General features: G+C 36.6%; 3 protein-coding genes and 1 long non-coding RNA gene across 9 annotated transcripts; 2 read left to right on the plus strand and 2 right to left on the minus strand.

Moving 5' to 3' along the window:
- Positions 1 to 240: 240 nt before the first annotated feature.
- LOC129569353 (NADPH--cytochrome P450 reductase) lies at positions 241 to 13,044 on the minus strand. 5 transcript variants are annotated; one of them, XM_055448107.1, is made up of 9 exons: positions 11,350 to 12,994; positions 10,933 to 11,269; positions 5,848 to 6,046; positions 5,572 to 5,764; positions 5,336 to 5,482; positions 2,251 to 2,375; positions 1,061 to 2,156; positions 786 to 940; positions 241 to 692 (listed from the first exon to the last, which is right to left on the minus strand). In XM_055448107.1, exons 3-9 carry the CDS (start codon positions 6,042 to 6,044, stop codon positions 548 to 550), a joined length of 2,058 nt encoding a protein of 685 aa, XP_055304082.1. In that variant the 5' UTR covers positions 6,045 to 6,046; positions 10,933 to 11,269; positions 11,350 to 12,994; the 3' UTR covers positions 241 to 547. The 5 variants fall into 5 exon arrangements, with proteins under 5 accessions (XP_055304082.1, XP_055304079.1, XP_055304081.1 ...); XM_055448104.1 differs by lacking the exon at positions 10,933 to 11,269 and having other exon boundaries at positions 12,358 to 13,044; XM_055448106.1 differs by having other exon boundaries at positions 10,933 to 12,994.
- Positions 13,045 to 13,151: 107 nt separating this feature from the next.
- Positions 13,152 to 15,534, plus strand: LOC129569355 (DNA polymerase epsilon subunit 2). Its single transcript, XM_055448110.1, has 5 exons — positions 13,152 to 13,479; positions 13,542 to 13,689; positions 13,791 to 14,864; positions 14,950 to 15,126; positions 15,211 to 15,534. The coding sequence occupies exons 1-5, from the start codon at positions 13,409 to 13,411 to the stop codon at positions 15,298 to 15,300; spliced, it is 1,560 nt and encodes a 519-aa protein (XP_055304085.1). The 5' UTR covers positions 13,152 to 13,408; the 3' UTR covers positions 15,301 to 15,534.
- On the minus strand, positions 15,386 to 17,440 carry LOC129569368 (probable nuclear transport factor 2). 2 transcript variants are annotated; one of them, XR_008688027.1, is made up of 5 exons: positions 17,014 to 17,440; positions 16,662 to 16,733; positions 16,490 to 16,588; positions 16,065 to 16,286; positions 15,386 to 15,757 (listed from the first exon to the last, which is right to left on the minus strand). XR_008688027.1 is itself a non-coding variant. In XM_055448149.1 (4 exons), the coding sequence occupies exons 1-4, from the start codon at positions 17,119 to 17,121 to the stop codon at positions 15,644 to 15,646; spliced, it is 393 nt and encodes a 130-aa protein (XP_055304124.1). In that variant the 5' UTR covers positions 17,122 to 17,440; the 3' UTR covers positions 15,386 to 15,643. The 2 variants fall into 2 exon arrangements, 1 of the variants encoding a protein (XP_055304124.1); XM_055448149.1 differs by lacking the exon at positions 16,065 to 16,286.
- LOC129569371 (uncharacterized) lies at positions 17,421 to 18,980 on the plus strand. The gene is made up of 2 exons (XR_008688028.1): positions 17,421 to 17,557; positions 18,603 to 18,980. It is a non-coding gene; the product is annotated as an uncharacterized LOC129569371 (long non-coding RNA).
- The last annotated feature ends 1,194 nt before the right edge of the window (positions 18,981 to 20,174 follow it).

The raw sequence follows: 20,174 nt of genomic DNA on the forward strand, positions 1-20,174 counted from the left end.
TTTCATTCTTTTATAAGAATTTCTTTTTCCTTTCTCACTCATTTTCGTGAATTCAATAGTTTTCTTTTTATTTTAACTGAAATGTTTAAATGCTTTGACCAAAGTAACTATCAAAATTGTAAAAACCAAACTATAGGTGATAAATTGTAAAAGGGATTTTTCCTATTATTTACACCTCATACTCAATAAAAAATAAAAAATAAAATAGATTTACTTTGAAACAGGACATTAATAAAAGAATTTTTTTCGCATTTATAACATTTTATTTCGATAAAATGGTGATACTATTATGAACTTTCAACCACATGCGGTGTGAACTTATTTTCTTTCTTATGTTCAGACATTCGACGTTATGACCAAAGATAAAATCAATTTAAAATGCTACCGAAAAGAAAAGTGAAATGAATTGAACAATTAGTTTTCTTTTATTCGAATTTAAAAATTTCAAAATTAACTATTCATTATTATAAAAATATTTTTTATATATAATTTGTTTAATTTATTGTGTTGGTGGTGGTGGTGGTGATAGCCGTCCGTGATGATGAGTCTAACTCCAGACATCGGCCGAATATCTTTTTTGTGCTTCCATTTTCTTCAGGTATTGCACAGCGCTTGCTTCATCCATATTTCCTTTGGTTTTGATGATATTCAGTAGAATATTTCTAACGTCGGTGGCCATATTTTTGGCGTCACTACAGACGGAAGGAAAATATTCGGCGATTAGTGGTTTGTTAACGAAAAATTAGAATTGTAATGTGAGATTTAGTGAGTAAAACTATGCTTACCCGCAAATATATACGTGACCCTTATTGTCAATGACTTGCCACACCAAATCAGTGTCTTCTCGCAACAGATTTGTGACATAAACTTTCTCTGGCTGATCTCTGGAGAAAGCAGTTCGCAATTTTAGCGTTCCATTTTGTACATACTCATTCAATTCCTGCAAAAGAGAAATTGGCTTCGGTTAATCATAATGCTGATTTTAGCCTCATTCGAGTTAAGATAATTTTTCGATGATAAATTTCACAACTAAAAGTTTGAGATCGCATAAGAAACTTGCCTCTTCATAAATGAAATCTTCACTCTTTTTACGGCATCCGAAATACAAAATGGTGTCGCCAACAGTTTTGCCATCCCGATGCAGCAAGTCACGTTCCTGGATGAAACCTCTGAATGGCGCCAAACCAGTGCCCGGTCCAATCATAATGACTGGTGTTTCGGTTTTATTTGGCAAACGGAACTGACTCTTGCGAATAAATACCGGCACTTTTGGTGGTTCGCTGGCGTCTTCAGGATGACGGGCAGCCAAATATGTTGTGGCAACACCTTTGTTTGTTCGGCCAGCTTTGGTTTCGTATTGCACTAAAACAGCGGTGACGTGCACAGTTGTTGGATATAGTTTAGCTGACGATGAAATCGAGTAGTAACGTGGCTGAAGACGTGGCAGAATTTCACAAATGTGATCAATTGGTGGTTTACACGATTTGATATCTTCCAAAATGTGGACAACATTGCGGCAAGCATCATGAATCCATGATTGATATTGGGCCTTTCCTTCAGGTGATGTCGATGAAATCAGTTTCAAGAATTCCTTGTCCTTTTCGTCTGAACAGTATTCGGCCAATTCTTTGAGGATGTGCGTACGCGGAATTGCCGTAATTTCAATGTAATGAGTCAATGCGGTGCGATAGGTGGTTGGACAAGGGAATGGATGTTTCTTGCTGCTTTCCAAATCCGTATTAATCAACGAGAAGACGGTATCCAACTTGGCATCACAAAGTTTGCCCAATCGTTCAACCAAATCGCGATCGTTGGTTGGGAATAGTGCAATGTGGTCACCAGCCTCGTAGCGCATTTTCGAGCCTTCGATATCGAATTCGATGTGCATGCACGAACGAACACCGCCTTTATGCAATTCACGGTTCACTTTCATTGTGGCAAGGAATGGATTCTTTGCATCGAATGGCGGACGTTGATTCTCCAATGAGTGCAAACGAGCCACTTCTCCGGAGTAGATACGATCTGGTGCCACTTCTGGTTGTTCCAACAATCGATATTGACGAATTAGAACATCTTCACCAGTGCTCTCAATGCCAAAGTAATCGCAAACGGTTGGCCATAATCTCTCTTTCCATGTAATGAAATCATCTTCGATGCTGTGAATTTCATGAATTAAAAGTATCGTTATTAGTATTATGAAAATGTATAATAATAACTCAAAAGATTGAAGTAATTGAATGAAGTGCTTACTTTGCATCATCGTCTCCAAGACCCAATTCAAATACACGGGTTGCACCTAATTCTTCTAACCGTTTGTCGACATAAATGGCGACTTTATTGTAATGCTCGTATGTCTTGTTACCAAGACCAAATACCTGAAAGAAAAAAAAAATTCCGAATTGATAAGATAATGTTTAGCTCCTGATCACAACAACAATTACAATAAATCATGTACGTAATTCAAAATTATTTCGACCAACAAGTACCAATTGATTTGAACACAAATTCCTAGCACTAAAATAAAGCTTTGTTCTCATCACATTCTGTCGTACGGACAGTTCGTTTGTTCGCTGTTTGTTCTTTACATAATCAATCAATAGTCTAACGTAATTCAGTTTGTTCCAATGACTCGCCACAATCGCACTTGAATTGTATGAGAAATAGCTTAACAGCGATGAATGTGCAAATTGTACGTGCGTACGAGTCATAATTTTGTTTGAATAACGTTCAATTAAAATGCGATTTCTTTGGTGTATGTGACTGGACACAGGTCTACATCGTCGTCAAATCGAATGATAGTTTAAAGGAATTGAAACTGCATAAGCAAATGAAACAAATTTGAATAATAATTTACAACAAATAGAATAAAATTAAAATCAGCTCGTCGTCTGTTACTGCCACACACGTGAATATGATCTTGAGCTGATAGCACATATGATTAAAACCCTGACGTTTGTGGCCGTCTGTCAATAATACACAGAGCAGACATGTGCGTGTGTATTTGTCAATCGAAGCGTTCCGTTGCGTTGCGTCGTTCGTTGGTACGTTCGTTCAGTGCAAGTAAATAATAAATACACATGTTGCTTCAAGTGTTGTGTTGATGGGTTTGCATGTGTGATGGCCCGTGATTGCATGAGTGTTTGTTGATTTTTTGATTGAAGCAAAAGTAGGAAATAAAATTAAATCATGTTATTTTTTTCATCGCCATCATCATCATCAATCATTGAATGATTACAGCAAAATTGCTTCGTTTAGCCCCTGTCATAGAGGAGATTCTATTGCGCGGCCACTGTGTGTTTACATGCCTGACAACAACAGCCGTAATTTTTCATCTTCACTTCAAGTGTATGTGCATTGAATATCGACTCTGGTCAGCGAAAAACGCAACGGGCCGATAAATATTGAAACGAAGCAAATATTTCTTTACGTAATCGATTGGAGTGCAGCACAAAAATTTGTTTAAGTTGACCAAATGACTCAAAATCACACTGAATATTCTCATTGTGTCAATTCAGCGCATTTTTTGTTCACTTCATTTCATACAATAAACTGAGCTATTTGTATATGAAGTAAACAAAAATAATGCACGCCAAACTAATTGAATACTCAATTGACGAGTGATTTTATAGAAATTGCTTAACCTTTGATGCGACACGTATGTACGGAGTCTCAGAGCGCGATCGATTCGATTCGATCAACTGACATTGCTGAACGCTGGAATTTCTCAACCATCGGATTAGCCGTGTTTTTAGTTTTAATTAACGGAACAAGAACATAATCCACGATGTCCTAATTTTTATACTCAGTTGTCATTCTGGTTGGCAACAGAAAATAAAATCACATTCAATTTGCAGTGAATGTTCGAACCCTTTTATGAACTTCTCAGCCGTGTATTGCCACCAATTTTAATTATTCGCAAAGTTATCGGGTGAATTATTGGCTTTGATACTCGATTGATTCATACACGTACACAAAGCGTTGACCCACAGTCATGTTTGTGTCCCATTAACTAATTTTGTTCGAGTGCTAATTAATTGTGTGTTGTAATTTTTCGATTTTTGTTCATACGAGTAAATACAAAAAAAAAAAGAGGGAAAAAGTCGCAAATTGACCGCAATGGTCACGTATTCCATTTTCCACAGTGTGATGTCAAGCGTTGGGATTGAATTGGAATATCCGCAAGTAAACATTTCACGCAAATTGAATTTACGAAATTGAATTTCGTTGGTCATAAACACAAACATATACCACACACCACTCTCACACACACAAGATGGCCAAAGTGAAAGGCTTTCATGCGAGGAGAATCAATGTAGAAGAATTGAATTGCATACGCACAACGGCTTACGATATGATGGGCAGCTGTTATGCAACGAAATTCGTGGTTATTTGTTTATTTGTAAGCCGAATATTGTTGTTATTGTTGTTGCGTTTTTTTTTTCTTTATGCAGCCGGCCATTTGCTTATGAAAGCACCAATTGATACCATTACAAGTGGTTTGGTTTGATTGTAACTTACAAAAATGTATTCACAGAATTTGCTAGATGAAATCGTTTAGCTGTTAAATAATTAACGCTTGGGCTTTGCCACATCGAAACGCTCGGCCAGCGCTACACAAATTAAAAGAGGTGACCGAGTTCACTGAATACATTTTCATTTCGATCGTCATACACGAAATAAAAAAAAAACTCCACATGCCGTACACACGCCGCCAAAAACTGTTTCGATTGGGTCAGTTTGTTGAACGTGTGTACATGACGTCGTTGAAAATGATTAACAACGATGAAGAAGAAGACAAAGAAAAACAACAGAAATCAAATAAACACACGCCGTCATGACACATCCACACAATGATACAGCAATATAAGAGTTACAATGTGAGCACACGTCCATTTATTGAATTGAATTTTATTTGACGTACGGTATCGTGTTGGTTTTCACGATATGAAGGTCATTCGGCATATTTCTCTCTCTCTCTGTCTCGCTCTGCGATACTTTTGGTGTTTTTTGGTCAAAAATTATATAGCAAACCGTTGCGATGGAGGAAAAGACAAACTGGATTTTATGCATGTAAACAAAAGTTGTTTGCATAAGTCTGAATTGCAAGACAGTCGGTAGGTTTGCATCAGAGATCATTCATTCATACGCGATGAATTTTCGATTTTGGGTACAATAAGTGAGACAATGTCCTAAATTTGATGTAATCTCAAGTTATCGGTGATTTTACTGTATGTACAATATTACGTACGTTTTATGATCGACATTACATTCCGTTCTTTGCCGAAATTGAGTGACGAAACAATTGGAAAAAAAAATTGTAGTGGAATTTACTCACCGCATAATTGAGACCGGCCAAATCGACATCACCTTGGATCCACTCCCAGAATTCCATTGCATTATCGGTTGGATCACCTTCACCGTATGTTGCCAAACAGAAAACGGCCAATGAATTTTCAATTGTTTTCATTTGCAAGAGTTCTTCCTAAATTAATGAATAAAAAAGACAATCAATTTGAGTTAGACGCACATAATTTACGTCTCGACAAAGTAAAACAATATATATTTTCATACCATATCACATTCTTCGGGATCGGCAACCATTCCTTTCAGTTGGTAACGAATGCCTTCTTTGGCCAAACGGCCAGCAAACTCTTCGGCAGTTCCCGTTTGCGAGCCATAAAATACAACCAAACTACGGCCAGAAGCTTTCAATTTCTTAATAAACGAATTATCCATGGATTGGACTGTGTTCATTTGTGTCGGCCTGTTTTTTTTTTGTTTGTTCCAAAAGTAATCGATTGTTTAGTTTTTTTTATTTATTTCGATATCAAAGGACAAAACACTTACTGTATGGCATATGATCTTGTAATTGGTTTCTCTTCCTTTTTATTGCGTTTGAAGAGCAAATAATAAATGCAGCTAAGGGCTATTATGACTAATAGAATGATATCGATCGTCCCCAAGTCAAAAGAGGCCTGCTCATCCTGTGTGGCAGCCTGAGCGGCAGCCTCTTCACCGGCAGGTATTTCTTTTGAATCCGACATTACTGCAAACAGGAAAAAAATATCAACCAATGTTAATGAAGCACATGTGTTTTATTGCATAAATTAGATAAAACGGCACGAGTCAAGTTCACTTTTTTCTATCTGCGTCATTCTCAATTACACACTGTTTCTTCCTTATTTATTCTGTGTTACTTGAATTGATATCGTTGATTGAGCAACAGAGGAGAGACAGATAAAAAAAACTATAATGAAATGACAAAAAAAAAAGTCTTTGCTCGCTACTAGACCAGTTTCATCGGACACATTCAACCCGTGACAATGAAAATACCATTAAAATATCTTTGATATTTAAAAAAAAAAAAGAGAGAAACACGTTTACGTTTATGTATTCTATTTCGAGATAATCAGAAGTGTGTCAGAAGGTTCTAACAACGTTGTTATACTAGGGTGAATGTGCTTGGGTTGCGTTGTGTTGATCATTCCCTTTTGATGCACAGATTCTGCACATCGATTGCGTCAGAGTTCTGAAATTACGACCACTTCATCCAGTGTTTAACATGTGATTCATTTGAATTGCTGACGAAAAGCATACGATTACAAATGAAATTGTTTTGCAGCTTGTAAACTTCAGTTGCACAAACCGGTTTTCAGAGCTACTGTATATTTTCTCCAAAGTGCACAACTAAATACCCTTGCATAAGTGAGCATGCTGTGGATGCTTTGTTCCGAGCAGAACTTTACCGAATCGCTGGCATTATTCAATTATCTATTGAAAAATGTCTCTCACATTCATTTATTGTTACAACGCCAAACTCTGGCTGAATATTGTAAATTAAATTAGTTTCCAATGACCGGAAAAAGAGGACAAGATTTCTTTTTATAATTACTTAAATACACGACTGGACAGTGGACACACCGACCAGCCTGGGCTGTGGCTATTCGGCGATTTCAATCCACATTTCTTCGGAATTTTTCAATTAATTCGAACTGGTTTTAATAGTGATCCGGGAAATTTGTATTTGAACTTGAAAATCGATAGAGCTTTGTTCCGGAACCGAAACACACAAAAGCCCATGGAATTTTTTTTTTCAGTTTAACCGATATACGCATATGTTGGATTCACTGCTTTAGGCAACTAAAAATTTTCTGGATTCTCACCGTAAACCTTATCAATTATCAGTGTTGTTCGCAAATTGAGGAAGTAATCGAAAGTTGATGCATCACTCAACAACTGACTCTACCTAATAATTACTTGTCTGGCAAAATTCACAATCGTTCAACTTCAACAACACAAAACTGTATGAAACCGAATTTGCTTTCTAACTGAATGTGTCTACTTTCCGTGTTGATGTTCTACATTGAATCGTTTTTCCGATAAGTTGAAGATCATAGCGCAGATATTCATGACTCAAGGTCGTCGTGTTTGATTTTGTTTCTGTATTGTAACAACTGCCACCGTATGAATGATTAGCAAAATTTGCCTCAAAATCGAAATATTTTTGCTGATTCAATGCTAGCAATGACTTTGAGCTTAACAATTTTAACGATGATAATATACGAACAACACACGCAAAAATGTGGTATCTTTGATTGAATGAGATTAAGAGTTGAACATATGATAAAACGATTCCTAGAGACAAATCAAAGGTTTAAAATGGTCATAAATTTATCTTATCGGTTTGATATTTTGAAAATGTTTTTGAAATCGTTCAAACAGAAAGTGGGATCTTAGTTGAAAGCAACTCTGACTCAGCCGAAAAAAAGCTACAATAATGCTGTGTCACAGAGCGTCGCACAAAAATATTTTATGGCAAAAAGCTTCAAATAACTGTGTATTGATGATAATTCAAGTGGTTGTCAACCACAGTGGTTTGAATGTTATCAGAATTCTTAATTAGCTGGAATTTGCGTAGTTCATAATTTTTTGACAAATCATCGTTCATGGTAAGTTATCGTTGGCGAATATATATACTACTGGTGGCGTCACACACAACCCAACGTATGGAGAATCTCTATCAAAACATACACATACACACACGTATCATTGAGAAAATCAACTTTCCAAATCATTCCAGAAATCACTCGTTGTTTCTTTCGCACTCGCAGTGTGATACTGGTTATGCGAATGATTAACTTGAAATGATACTCGACGCCGTCAACTTTAAACTCGTTTCGATTCGGATGCTTGCTTGTTTGATTTTGGTGAAATGCGCGTTTTTCTCTCTCTCGCACACAATTTGCGCATGTGTGAGGCAATCGAGTCCAGTATGTGTAGTGATATAATATCGTTGGCTGTTTTTGCTTGGTGAAGAAAGCGAAATCTCAGAGTGCGGTATCCACTTGTCGCGCAACAATCAACATGCAAACCTCACTCCAGCCACGTAACATATAAACGATCTCTTATTTTCTGTAGCCCATTTCACACCATAACTCATTTATTTATTTATTTTTACAAGCCTTCGACGCCATCATTCTCGATCATTCTCATTGGTAACGGCTTAACACCTTATACAATCGATTTGAATGGCCATCGAAGGAGAAAAAATGTCATTCAATGTGTATGGTTTGGGACCTTTTCTTTCTTGGTACAAAAGGCGCATATACAACGCACCACATGAAATTTGATCACTTTGTTTGCTTTCAATCAAACAAAGCCACGAAACATTTTTAGGCTTTCTTATCACGGTACACGTGATAGTACTAACAATTCCAATACTATTTTATCTAATTAAATGGCAAAACAAACAAACATACTAATATTGCCACTAAAATAAATACGGTTGTTGTAATGACCAATAGTTTTCCCTCGCAAATGCGATACGACGCGTAATTTGAACGTTGATAAGTAGCAATGAAGCACGAGGAGTTGATCGATAGTGAATAAACTTGGCTTCAAAATTTTCAAACTGAATTTGCATCTCAGTTTCGATGACAATGGCCTGCATTCGCACAAACACACGCAAAGGTAACGAGTTTTAAAATTGCGTATTATATTTTTTTTCGGTTGCAATTTGAAACAGAGAGATAAGTATTGAAAAAGTATTTTAAAAAGTGGCAAAAGGTCAAGGGCTCCTGATGACGTGGCTCTATGGTTCACTAATCTTGTCCGTTCGTTCTAGTTTTCGATTGAATTTTATTTGCGAAAATTGGTAGCTGTTGTTCACAGATTGGTGTTAATTCCACATTGATCCACATATTTTCTGTGTGCAACGATCAACTTTCGATTTTGCTCCGAGAATTCTCACTCCGAAACGAGTAGTACGGAATCGTTTTTGTTGTTCGTCTTCTAATTCTTTTCCATTTTTTGTTTCGATTTCGTTTGCGTGTGTCGTGATTAAAATAGCTGGTGATTACTATTATAGATTACAGTCGATGCACAACCGATAAGTTATGTTTACAATAGAAAATTGTGTCACTGCGTTTTATAATTCAACGTGCAATTGCAATTGATTCCATTTTATTCTTTTCCTTTTCTAATATGTGCAATTCATTTGTTAGCTGATGAGTAGAAAGTTCTCTGTCAAATGTGAGTACGATGTTAGTAGTTTTCTGTCTATTCGCACAGACAGCACGAGGGAAGCGCAACACCAAATATTTGGGTCATTTTATGGTGGTATTCTAGCAACAACAAAAACGGTCGTTTCAATACGTCAGCTTGGAATTTCGAGAAATATGAATGAATGAAAAGGTCGAAGTGCGACTCATTTTGCTTTGATATCAGACGCACACAAGCGCCTCAGCTTTTTTTATTTACAAATGATTAAGGCGACATGGGATTTGTCGTGAAGTGAGTTCGAATGCCTCGTTTTGATGCGTTGACATTGAAGCTAAACAGATAGTTGTGTTGACCGAATCTCATTCGGTTTGATTGGATTTGGCAGCGCAATTTGAATAATAGTTTCCCATGAAAACCAAATTGAAACCGATTCCAAAGAGCACATTACATAACAGCGCCGGCGCATAATTTACATGACGCGTTTCAAATTTGGCACCAAATAAATTTTGGTAATTCAAATTGTTGTTGAGCCATTCCATCGAAACACTCTCCATTTTCTCGTCTACGTTTGACTATCGTCACTGTTCTCTGGTGTGTGTGCTCAAGCATCTATTTTCAATTGTAAATCGAGAGTATCATTCATCATATGTTCGATCATTCCCGGCAAACAGTCACCGGAATACGTTAGCCACAGCGAATGAGGAACGAGCGAGAATATTTCATGTTTTATAGGCACGGCAATGCCTATTTTGAATACATTGTGTCCGCTTTCGTTTATAGATGAAAAAATCCATTTTCAGAAAGAAAAAACACACACATACACACACACATAGGAGAACCGAAACAACAACAACGAAAATCAGAACAAACTGCCGGCCGCAAGTAATATTGCCTTATCGATAGCCATGTATCGACAAAACTGTCTTTCGGCTTTTAGCCGATTGACTTTTTCTCTTTCTCTTTTTCCTTTTCTTTCCAACCGTTGTGTTTTCAAGCAGAAATAATTTATATTCAATAAATCGGCATTCGATTTGAATGCATGAATAGCTAATTCCGACAAAAAAATTTATTCCAAAATCAAAAGTGAGTGAGGAAGAGGAGACAACGGCGACGACGACAACAACGACAACGAAGCCACGTACACATTGCAACAAAAATAGCCGTATATAGTAGCATGAATTGAATCGGGGAGGAAAAAGCTAGAAAGAGATAGAAAAAAACCGCACCAAATAGAAAGAAAAAAAAAACCGTGTACAATCACTGGCGCATCAAGAAAATCAAGTTTTAATCGTAGCAATAACTTGAATGCGAAAACAATGTTGAACCGTAAATTAGATATGAAATTTTACGAGAATTTTCCATTCTCAGAAGTATCTAGTTTTAATGGCTGTTTTAGTAATGTATTGGAAATTTTGTGCATTTTGAAAATACCTTGAACTAGTAAAACCGCAGTAAAACTTGATTGGATCGTGTGTCTGTCGAACTGGTTAGTGACTTAAATTTCATTTCTGATATGATCATCATTCGCAACACTTGTGCATCACAATTCCAAAGATGACGCAAATGATTTTTCATTCATTAAATTGCTTCCCATTTCGTAGATGCTGCACACTGTAGTCATTGACAGGCAAATGATAAAATTGGCTGTGTTGCCTAGCACGTTGATTTATCAATGTTCCTATTGATATTTTCCAATTATCTACACCGAATTGGGCGCGTTATCTCACTTTGGGCGATTTCAAAAACACTCGAATTTATCTGTCGAACACTGCGTAAGCAATTCCGAACGTTGGCAATCAGTTGTGTTTTACAAGCAAAGTAAAAAAAATCGTAAAAAGAATAAAATACCGAATTTTCCGTTGGTTTCGCATTTAGTGCATGCTCACGATAAATGAAAGAAAAAAGAAACAAATGCGCTATCACAACCACTTGTTGGCCTGTCTCGAAGACAGAGTCAGCTGAACAGAATTGCGGCACACCGAAATGAAAAAAGCATGCAAAAATAATAGAAATTACACGTTCACGTGTGCGATAATGAATTATAAAACCGCGACGGTCGTATGAAGTACAACGAAACCTCTATTTCGTCAAATTGGTGAAACATTTTTTTTACTCTTTCGAAACTGGCCGCCTGCTCGATACGACGGGCTTCATCAAATTGCTTCCAGAGTTGAGAATTTCTCACTGACATCAAAAATCTTTTACGACAGGAAACAAATCTGGAAACACTGGTAAACGATATATTCAGTGAAGTATCACAAATTGTGCTATAAAACAATTATCATTCGCTGTGGTACAATGTACGTATGACAACGCACATTTTATTGCTACTACCACCGCTATCGTCGTTGTCATTGTCGTTGCTGCTGGCTGTTACAATTAATGTTTGCTTGTTTATATTTGAGACCTTTTCGTCGCAACGAAAAACCCAAACGAAGCAACAAAAAAGGGACAATCAACAAAACCGAAAAAAAAAATTGAAATGAAATTAATGCATGTCGTATGAAGGAAGAAGAATCGTAAAGTTCAATGTGTGTGTGTGTGTGTGTTTTGACCGTAATGCAATGGAATGAGCGTTCGTTTCTTTGTGCGTGCATATTTGTATTGTGTGTATTTGTTGCTATGTATGTTCGTCTAATCATTTGAAGTGACTGTAAAAATGATCACGTAGGTAACAACTGATTTACAACACACGGCTCAATTGACTGCGTACTCTTTCATTTTTACTCTTTTTTTCTCTCTGTTTTTTTAATTTTTTTTTCATTCACCGATCCATCTCTCACAAGTTGTTTGACTGAATAGGAATACACTGTTGTGGAAAGAGAGATTGTCATGTTTGGCTGAAAGATCACTTACTTCGTTTATTTGGGTTGATTTTTGAATGAAAATCCCGATTTTATTTATCCACTAGTGGCGTTGATGGTCTAACTTTACTCTTTCTATCTCGCAATTGTTTTTCTCCGCAAATTAACGATATATACCTTTTCTGGTTTAATAAAAATGTTTTATTTTCTTGCTCTGCTAAAATGAACACAACTTTATTTTTTTTATTGCGAGTCCGAACAAATGACGTTTCTTTTATAGTGTTGAACTTTTGTGTGCTCTCGAGGGGAAATGGTAGAAAATAAACTTTTAAACAGAAAAAAAAAAACAACTTAACTGCGCGCACCAAAAATTAAACACGTCTATTTCATTGTAAGGCTGAAATGTTAATCACATGAAGTGACTTTGTCAGAAGTTGATATTCCACAGACACTGCATGTTACGTTCGTATCTCACACAACCATATCAATATAAATTCAACATCAAACACACACATAAAGTATATTGTACACACAGTACATAATCCAAATGACACACATGAACTTCGCTTTTATTTACTTCACGGCACTTTTTTTTTTTCGTCCGTGGTAAATCAATTGTATTTGACACGCTTATTTCCTATTTCAGCGAAGGAATTCAACACGAAACGTGTTTTCCTCTATGTTTGTCAAACAATTTATTGTTAATGTATGACACATCCAGTATATATATAGAGATTTGTATAAGAATAATCACGGCTTCGACAGCAACGCAACCGCATACGTTTTTCTACGTAGCGTTGATTCATCGTAATATCAATTGGATTCTGGAGATAAGCATTTTTTTGCGTAGACATTATTAATGAAATGCTAAAAATATAATTTGAACAATGCTTTACACTCATTGGATATGCGTGAATAATTTAAAGAAAAATAATTATCAAAATGATGAAAAAATTTGTAACTTCGCTTCGAATCCGCAGCCAACTTCAGACGATACTCGTTCAAAAATGTGTAAATAGAATACGCGCCAAAACTCAGCTGACTGACAAATGTGCGGTAACAGCCGGTTGTTTCACAACAAATGCATTTAGGAGAAATAGAAAATGAAGACGATACCAGCGCTTAGCAAAGAAATTGCGGCCATATTCAAACTGAATGGGTTCCTTACGCGGTCGTAAGTGCAAATTTTTGATATTACTCGGACAGAGATTGTATTTTTGTTTATATTTTTTTTAGTGAAGTGCGAACGTTTTTGGCCGAACAACTGCAACCGTTGGGCAATGAAGAGCAGAAAGAGTGGCTGAGCAATATCACATCACATATTCAGACACAGGGGCTGCCAACACCGAATGTCGAAATTCAACACATTGAATTAGCCATTAAGGTAGATTGATATGTTTGATTGAATTGATTGCTTAGAGCTGTCAATTGATCAACAAAAGTGGTTTCAATACTCCGAATTCTATTTCATTATTTTTTCCGCAGGAAAACTGCAACGCTGGTCTTGAGGATGGTGAAACCATTTTCGCCGTCATAAATGCGTTTGACATTCCGAAGTACAAGTATGACATTGAGCGAAAAAAGTATTTCCTTGAAGATAAACCCCGAAATCTCTTACCGTCGGCCGGTGCTCGTGCTGAATTTCTAGTGGATCGCTATACAATGCTTTGGCAGCGAACGTGTCGACACGAACTATTTGCCGCATCGATTCCCGGCATAACAACCGACGTGAAAAAGTTTCAACTCCGTAAAATCGAAACTCTGCTCGCCTCAAGCAATGTCAAAGAGGTCGTAGTGCTTGGAATACTGGCGCAGCTCAAAGAGAATAAATTTCATATCGAAGATCCAACTGGTGCCGTTCCGATCGACTTGACTGGCGTGCAGTTTCATAGTGGATTTTTCTGTGAAGGATGTTTTGTGTTGATCGAAGGGAATTTTGTAGATGGCATTTTGAAAGCATCTGGAATGGGTTTTCCACCATTCGAAGAGGCATCCAGTAGCCGTGCATATTTTGGATCGCTAAACACATGGGGTGGTCGCTCAAAAGTATTGCTCAAAAATTCGACCCGTTTGCTGGAGATCGAAAAAGCCAACACAGATGCAACCATCGTATTTCTGGCTGACTGTTGGCTGGACGATCCAACAGTTGTACAAAAGTTACAAACACTTTTGGTGGGCTACAATGAAATGCCACCGGTGGCGATTGTGCTAATGGGTCCATTCATTCGCAACTTGTCCAGCCCGATGCAACTCAAGGCACGTTTGAAGCTTCTGGGTGAGATGATTGCAAATAATTGCGCGACACTGACAAAGGAGACCGATTTGGTATTGGTCCCAGCACCAGACGATCCTATCGCCCCTGTCATATTGCCACGAATCGGTTTACCCGAAAGCTTATGCGCTGGACTCAAACGATTAGTACCACGAACAATACTTGCTACGAATCCCTGTCGTTTGCAGTATTGCACACAACAAATCGTCGTCTGCCGCGCTGATTTGGTCACGAAACTCTGCCGAAACACAATCAATTTCCCAGACACTGGCAAACTGGAAGATCATGTGAGTTGAAGTGAGCATGAGCTTCGTTGCTCATTTGATGAATATCAATTATAAATAAATCATTTGGTTTCGATTTTCTTTGCAGTTTGCCCGTACGTTGATTTGCCAAGGAACGTTGGCGCCGCTCAGTCAAAACACTATGCCAATTTATTGGAACATGGATGCTTCGCTTGCGTTGTACCCATTGCCTGACTTGGTTGTCGTTGGTGATCCAAGCAAGCCATTCGAAATACAACATCATGGTTGCACAGTTGTCAATACGGTACTTATCCATTCAATGAATGTTCGATTCTCACATTTTCTCCGCTTACTTCATTTCTTCATCTGTTTTCTATTTCTCTCTTAGGGCTCATTCCCGAAATCAAAGTTCACCTTCAAAGTGTATGTCCCGTCGTCAAAAGTTATTGAAGACTCTCAAATTCCAGATGATGACTAAACACCACCTAGTTTAAGTGACATATTAATATAATTGACATACTGTCTTATTTTTAAGTTTTTATAGTTGAAACTAAATTCAATCATTTTTAATCATTACAATGTTTTATTTCATTTTTCTTTGTGTTCCGATACATTGTTAGTTGCTTTTTTTAGAGAAAAAATGAGTTGTTACAAAAATATTATTTTTTTTTTTTGAAATGCGAAAAGAACAAAACTAAAATTCTTAATTAAATTTTGTGTAGTTTTTGTTTGTGTTTGAGGCCGAGCATTTATCGATCATTAGATGATGTGATGATGGTTGAAGCAGCAGCACCGTTGTACGTAGCTGGTTGATCGTCTCTTTAAGCAGTGTCATGAATGGCTAAACGGAAAATGTCATGCTGGACAAAAAACGATGCTCCCAATGGCTTGAGCAAGAATGTTTGTGTGTATGCATGCGGAGGATCGTCATCGCACTGGAAAAAAATATGAAAAATTATATTAGCAAATGCGTTAGCATCGAATCCATTTGGATGATTGATTAGTTAGGTAAATGGATTGCAACAAATGTGAAGAGTGCACGAGTTCGATTTTGATTCTGATTGAGTTATCAATTTGAGTGATTGACCAGTAATTGGTTAGATGTATTATTTGGTTAAATGGATAATCATCAATGATGAGTAAAATTTAGATTCAATTTAATTGGAAAATTTCGTTAAAAATGAAGAAGAGATTAGTTCAATCGAGTACAGGGTTTTGAAATCAAAACAATTAAACATTTACCCATTCGCAAAGAACGATTGATTATAAACTAATGGAGATAATTCAGGCGAAGGCATTAAAAGTGAACAAATAGAAGGGAAAGACGGGCGAATTGTTCAAGACTTGAACCTAGGCCTGATCATGGAGAACCAGTCGAAAGATATCGTGAAGTACAAAAAAACTCGTTCCAATTGGCTTTAAATAAAATGTTTGTGTGAATGCGTGCGGCAAGTCTTCATCTGTCTGCAGACGCGATGGACATATTTTATTTCACGAACAATGACGAATGACGACAGCACCGAAAATAAATAGCAACATGGACAAAACGAAACAGGAAATACAATTTATAGTAAAACATTACGCAACATTATGCAACATTCGAGAATATTCGTACAAAAATTTCTATGGGAACTGAGAGTTTTCAAATATTGTATCATGGTACTTACTTGAAGTCGACCTAGCACATTGATCAAGACACCACCATCGAATGTTGGCTGCGAATCAATCGCTGTAATTGCTCTATTAATTTTCTGGAAGGTTAATGACTACAACACACAAAAAGAAAGAAAGATCATTGTTATTCAAATGCTCAACATTTAAAGTGTAAATAAATCTTACCGTTAATTTTTCACCAATTTTTGCAGAGCCTTGAAGCTGCGCACCTTCAAAGGTCATAAATGATTGTTCAGCCTGTGGAAAAAACAACAACAACAAATTACCAAATAATAGCAATATGACAAGAACGTAGCCAAATCACATAGACATATTATAAATAAATGACAACAACTTCGAATGATTACTCATCGCCACTGAATTGAGGTTAAGTCAACACTTTGTTCACTTTATGCAAATTTAATGTGATGCTGATATTGAATTTTTTTTTTTCAACAAAAATCTACCTAAGTTCGTGGTAAAATCGAAATGTGTGTGACATAAATAGAAAAATTGATATTTATGCCGTTGTACTTACGTTGAATAAATGCACCAAATTGATTCGCTGATTTGGATCATCGAATAAAGCGTAATATTGTTGCACAAAGCCTTTAGCTATATCTTCGTATTGTGGATTCAACGCCATTATTTCTACTGGATGTTTTTTTTTTTTGCTATGTCTTTAAATGAAATTTATTCCGAAGAATTGTCTGATTTCAAATTGTTTAATGTAGCAAACTTTTATGCCGAACACGAATGCTGATTGCTTTGGAAAAAAAAATTCTCAAGCGTTTTCTTTTGACAACCCACCGTCTCAGTTTAACTTTAAGAGTGTTCTGTGTCAACTGTGAGTTTTCTATTTTTCGTATTATTCGCTCGCAGCGAATTGGCCAAACGACAGAATTCATGCACAATCAGTGACATCTGTCAAATGTTTCGAATTTCATTTTTAGCTTGACATAACCACACTTTTGTGTAATCTTTGTTATTGTGGTGCAATTGCTGGATTTTTGGAATAAAATCGTAGAAATTCCATTTGAAAATAGAAAGAACAACTTTGATTCGATTTAATTGAATTTTTGGTAAGTGTCGTGTGCTTATGTAATGTTTTTTTATTCAAAATTGGTCGATTTGCTGGCCTTTAGCCTTAACTTGTGTATAAACACCGAGCAATCCGCACGATTAAGTCACAATGAAAATGTGTTTCCCTATTTAATTTGCACATAAATTCTCATTCCATCATTGAACGAGATAAAAAAAAAATAACCCATGTGCATTTGCCAAGAATCGGCAAATTTACGACCCGATATTCGAACACAGTGGTCCAATGTTTAAGTGGCGTTCTTGCGTCATTAAATGCACAATTGCACAGACTTAGTTCATTCGCATTGCCCATTAATAATGTGACTCATTACATTGGATCGGAACGGCTGCCAAGACCTGTGAAGGCGTCTCATTTCCACTCAATCTCAATCGCCCGTCTTCGATGACGTCTGCATGAAAACAATTAAATATCCTTTGAATTGTACACTCACACTATCTCCCTTTTCTACGCTGCGCGTTTTGTCAAGTTGAATGAAAAACTTATGAATATGAAAGCATCATGACATGTGGCTGACGACAAATCACACGTTAGCAACTAGAATTTACCGGCTGTGTCGAGTATTGCTCGGTAATTTTACCCCAAACTGAATCAAATTTAAAACCACCACAGATGATTCCTCTGTTCCGATTTGACTTCGGCGCAAAGCGGCGAAAAACGACATTCTATAAATACACCCAATCGTATTGAGTACCGTTGTTGTTTTCCTGTGCGACTACACAGGCACTCTCTAATGGCCTGTTCATTTCAATCATTTTTCATATTCGAATACTTCATGTCGTCCTTATTGGATTTTTTTCACGCGAATATGATCTATTTTTAAGAGGATTTTTAATAATTATACGTCATTTTACTTGACGTAATGTTGAACGCTCCACCAAATCACACGATAATTTCATGTTTTTGCGGGTTTTCTTTGGCTCAGACAGTTGAATCATCTGATTAGAAATATCGATAATTTCCACTTTGAAATGTAAAATCGCATACGAATTATTTTTCATTCAACTATCTATCTCTAATTTCAGGAAAAACAACCATGGCTGGCGAGAGAAAAATTGTGACAAGTATTTGGCCAGTAGTCCGTGCATATTTACCGGTGTCAATGCTACCACTTTTCGTTTGCACATGCATCTATTTGGATTGGTCAAAGACACAAAAATACAAGGCACGAAAGGAGATTGAATCATTGGGTCTGCAGCGTGAATTCGATAAGAAAATCAATTTATAATACAGACGCTGCAATAGTTGTAAATCAGCACATTTTTAGAATAAACAGTTAGTTGTACCTGTTCGAAATATTTTGAACGATTTTGTCGATTTTCCATTTATTGCGTTTATGCAAAGTTTATCATATATTTATATGATAACCGAATAAATATCTGCGAAGTCTGAGAAAAACAAAATTCGATTTGTTTACTTAGCGATGTGAGGAATGTGATGATTCATAAGAACATGGTTAAGTAAATGCGGTGTTGAGTTTGCATTGCAAAAAAAAAACTTATCCTTTCTTCTTCATGGTCTGAGTTTTACACAGGAAATCATTTTTTCCAGTGTTGGAGTTTGCAATCACTTGATACCACTGGATGGAATGCGTAATTTTCATAAACATATACGCTATATCATATTCGCTGACAAGTGTTTCATTTATTTCACACACTGATATCAGAAATGTTTATTTATCGATTTACAACGCGCTGAGCACGTTGAACGAAACATAAATAAATTGCACTCAGCACTTTTCAGCTCGTATATTATGCGTTTCACAGTTCTTCTGTTGTCTTTGCTATTTGTTTTTGCTCGGCGATATAAATCCGATATATGGTGAACAACGTTGCTTCGGCTCCATTGTGTGACCGCATGCATTCGCTAACTAAATAACAAATGACACATAACCGGTAACAAATCACGCACACATCTTTTACCTCGTTTGTTCGTGCTGTCTCACTGTAAACGCGTCTCATTCGATTTAGTTTTCGTCTATGCTGTCATGGCTGGTCATGGCTTTTCATGAGTCAAGGTAAGTAGAAAATTCAGTTCATATCATGGAAAAACATACCTTTTTCGACTAAATTTAGAAGCTTGAATGTGATCTTTGTACTACAAACAAGCGCTTACGCGCGCGGAATTTGCTATACACTACGCTTGAGTTAATTGAATTGGAAAGAAATGAAAACTGAACAATATGTAAGTTACGAACATATGAGGCTTTTTACTCTGCTGAAATCGATCTCAAAACATTCTTTATTTATAATTTTTTTTTTTGCTGTGCTCAACATTCGGTTTTGGTGTTAATCTCCGTTATTGTTGTTGTTGTTTTTTTTTCTTTTTTGCTTTGTCACAAACAGTTTTCTGCATAACTCAGAACCATAGAAGGTTCCCACATTTCAGGCCAAAATTGCTTAATCAAAACTCCCATAAATATTAATACAAAGTGTTTTCATTCATTTTTGTTTTTCGTTTCCAATCGGAATTCAATCAGTTGTCATTGTTTTGGGTGCAAAACGTCGTTCGCACTCCCATTCCAACCAGTTTATACATACATACATCTTGGCTCAATTAAAATTGATCATTTTGTTTTGTATTTAATGAAACAATGA

This window comes from Sitodiplosis mosellana, unplaced genomic scaffold, assembly GCF_009176505.1.
Source record: "Sitodiplosis mosellana isolate CC-2019 unplaced genomic scaffold, AAFC_SMos_1.0 Smas_scaffold_30, whole genome shotgun sequence".
NCBI classification, from domain to species: Eukaryota; Metazoa; Arthropoda; class Insecta; order Diptera; family Cecidomyiidae; genus Sitodiplosis; species Sitodiplosis mosellana.

Coding starts and splice junctions, on each gene's coding strand:
- LOC129569368 (XM_055448149.1), bottom strand. CDS start 17,121: ATGGCGTTGAATCCACAATACGAAGATATAGCTAAAGGCTTTGTGCAA. Junction 16,589..16,661: donor AAATTGGTGAAAAATTAACG/GTAAGATTTATT, acceptor TGTGTGTTGTAG/TCATTAACCTTCCAGAAAAT. Junction 15,758..16,489: donor ATGTGCTAGGTCGACTTCAA/GTAAGTACCATG, acceptor ATTTTTTTCCAG/TGCGATGACGATCCTCCGCA.
- LOC129569355 (XM_055448110.1), top strand. CDS start 13,409: ATGAAGACGATACCAGCGCTTAGCAAAGAAATTGCGGCCATATTCAAA. Junction 13,480..13,541: donor AATGGGTTCCTTACGCGGTC/GTAAGTGCAAAT, acceptor TATTTTTTTTAG/TGAAGTGCGAACGTTTTTGG. Junction 13,690..13,790: donor ACATTGAATTAGCCATTAAG/GTAGATTGATAT, acceptor TTTTTTCCGCAG/GAAAACTGCAACGCTGGTCT.
- LOC129569353 (XM_055448104.1), bottom strand. CDS start 6,044: ATGTCGGATTCAAAAGAAATACCTGCCGGTGAAGAGGCTGCCGCTCAG. Junction 5,765..5,847: donor ACAAGATCATATGCCATACA/GTAAGTGTTTTG, acceptor AAAAAAAAACAG/GCCGACACAAATGAACACAG. Junction 2,157..2,250: donor CTTGGAGACGATGATGCAAA/GTAAGCACTTCA, acceptor TGAAATTCACAG/CATCGAAGATGATTTCATTA.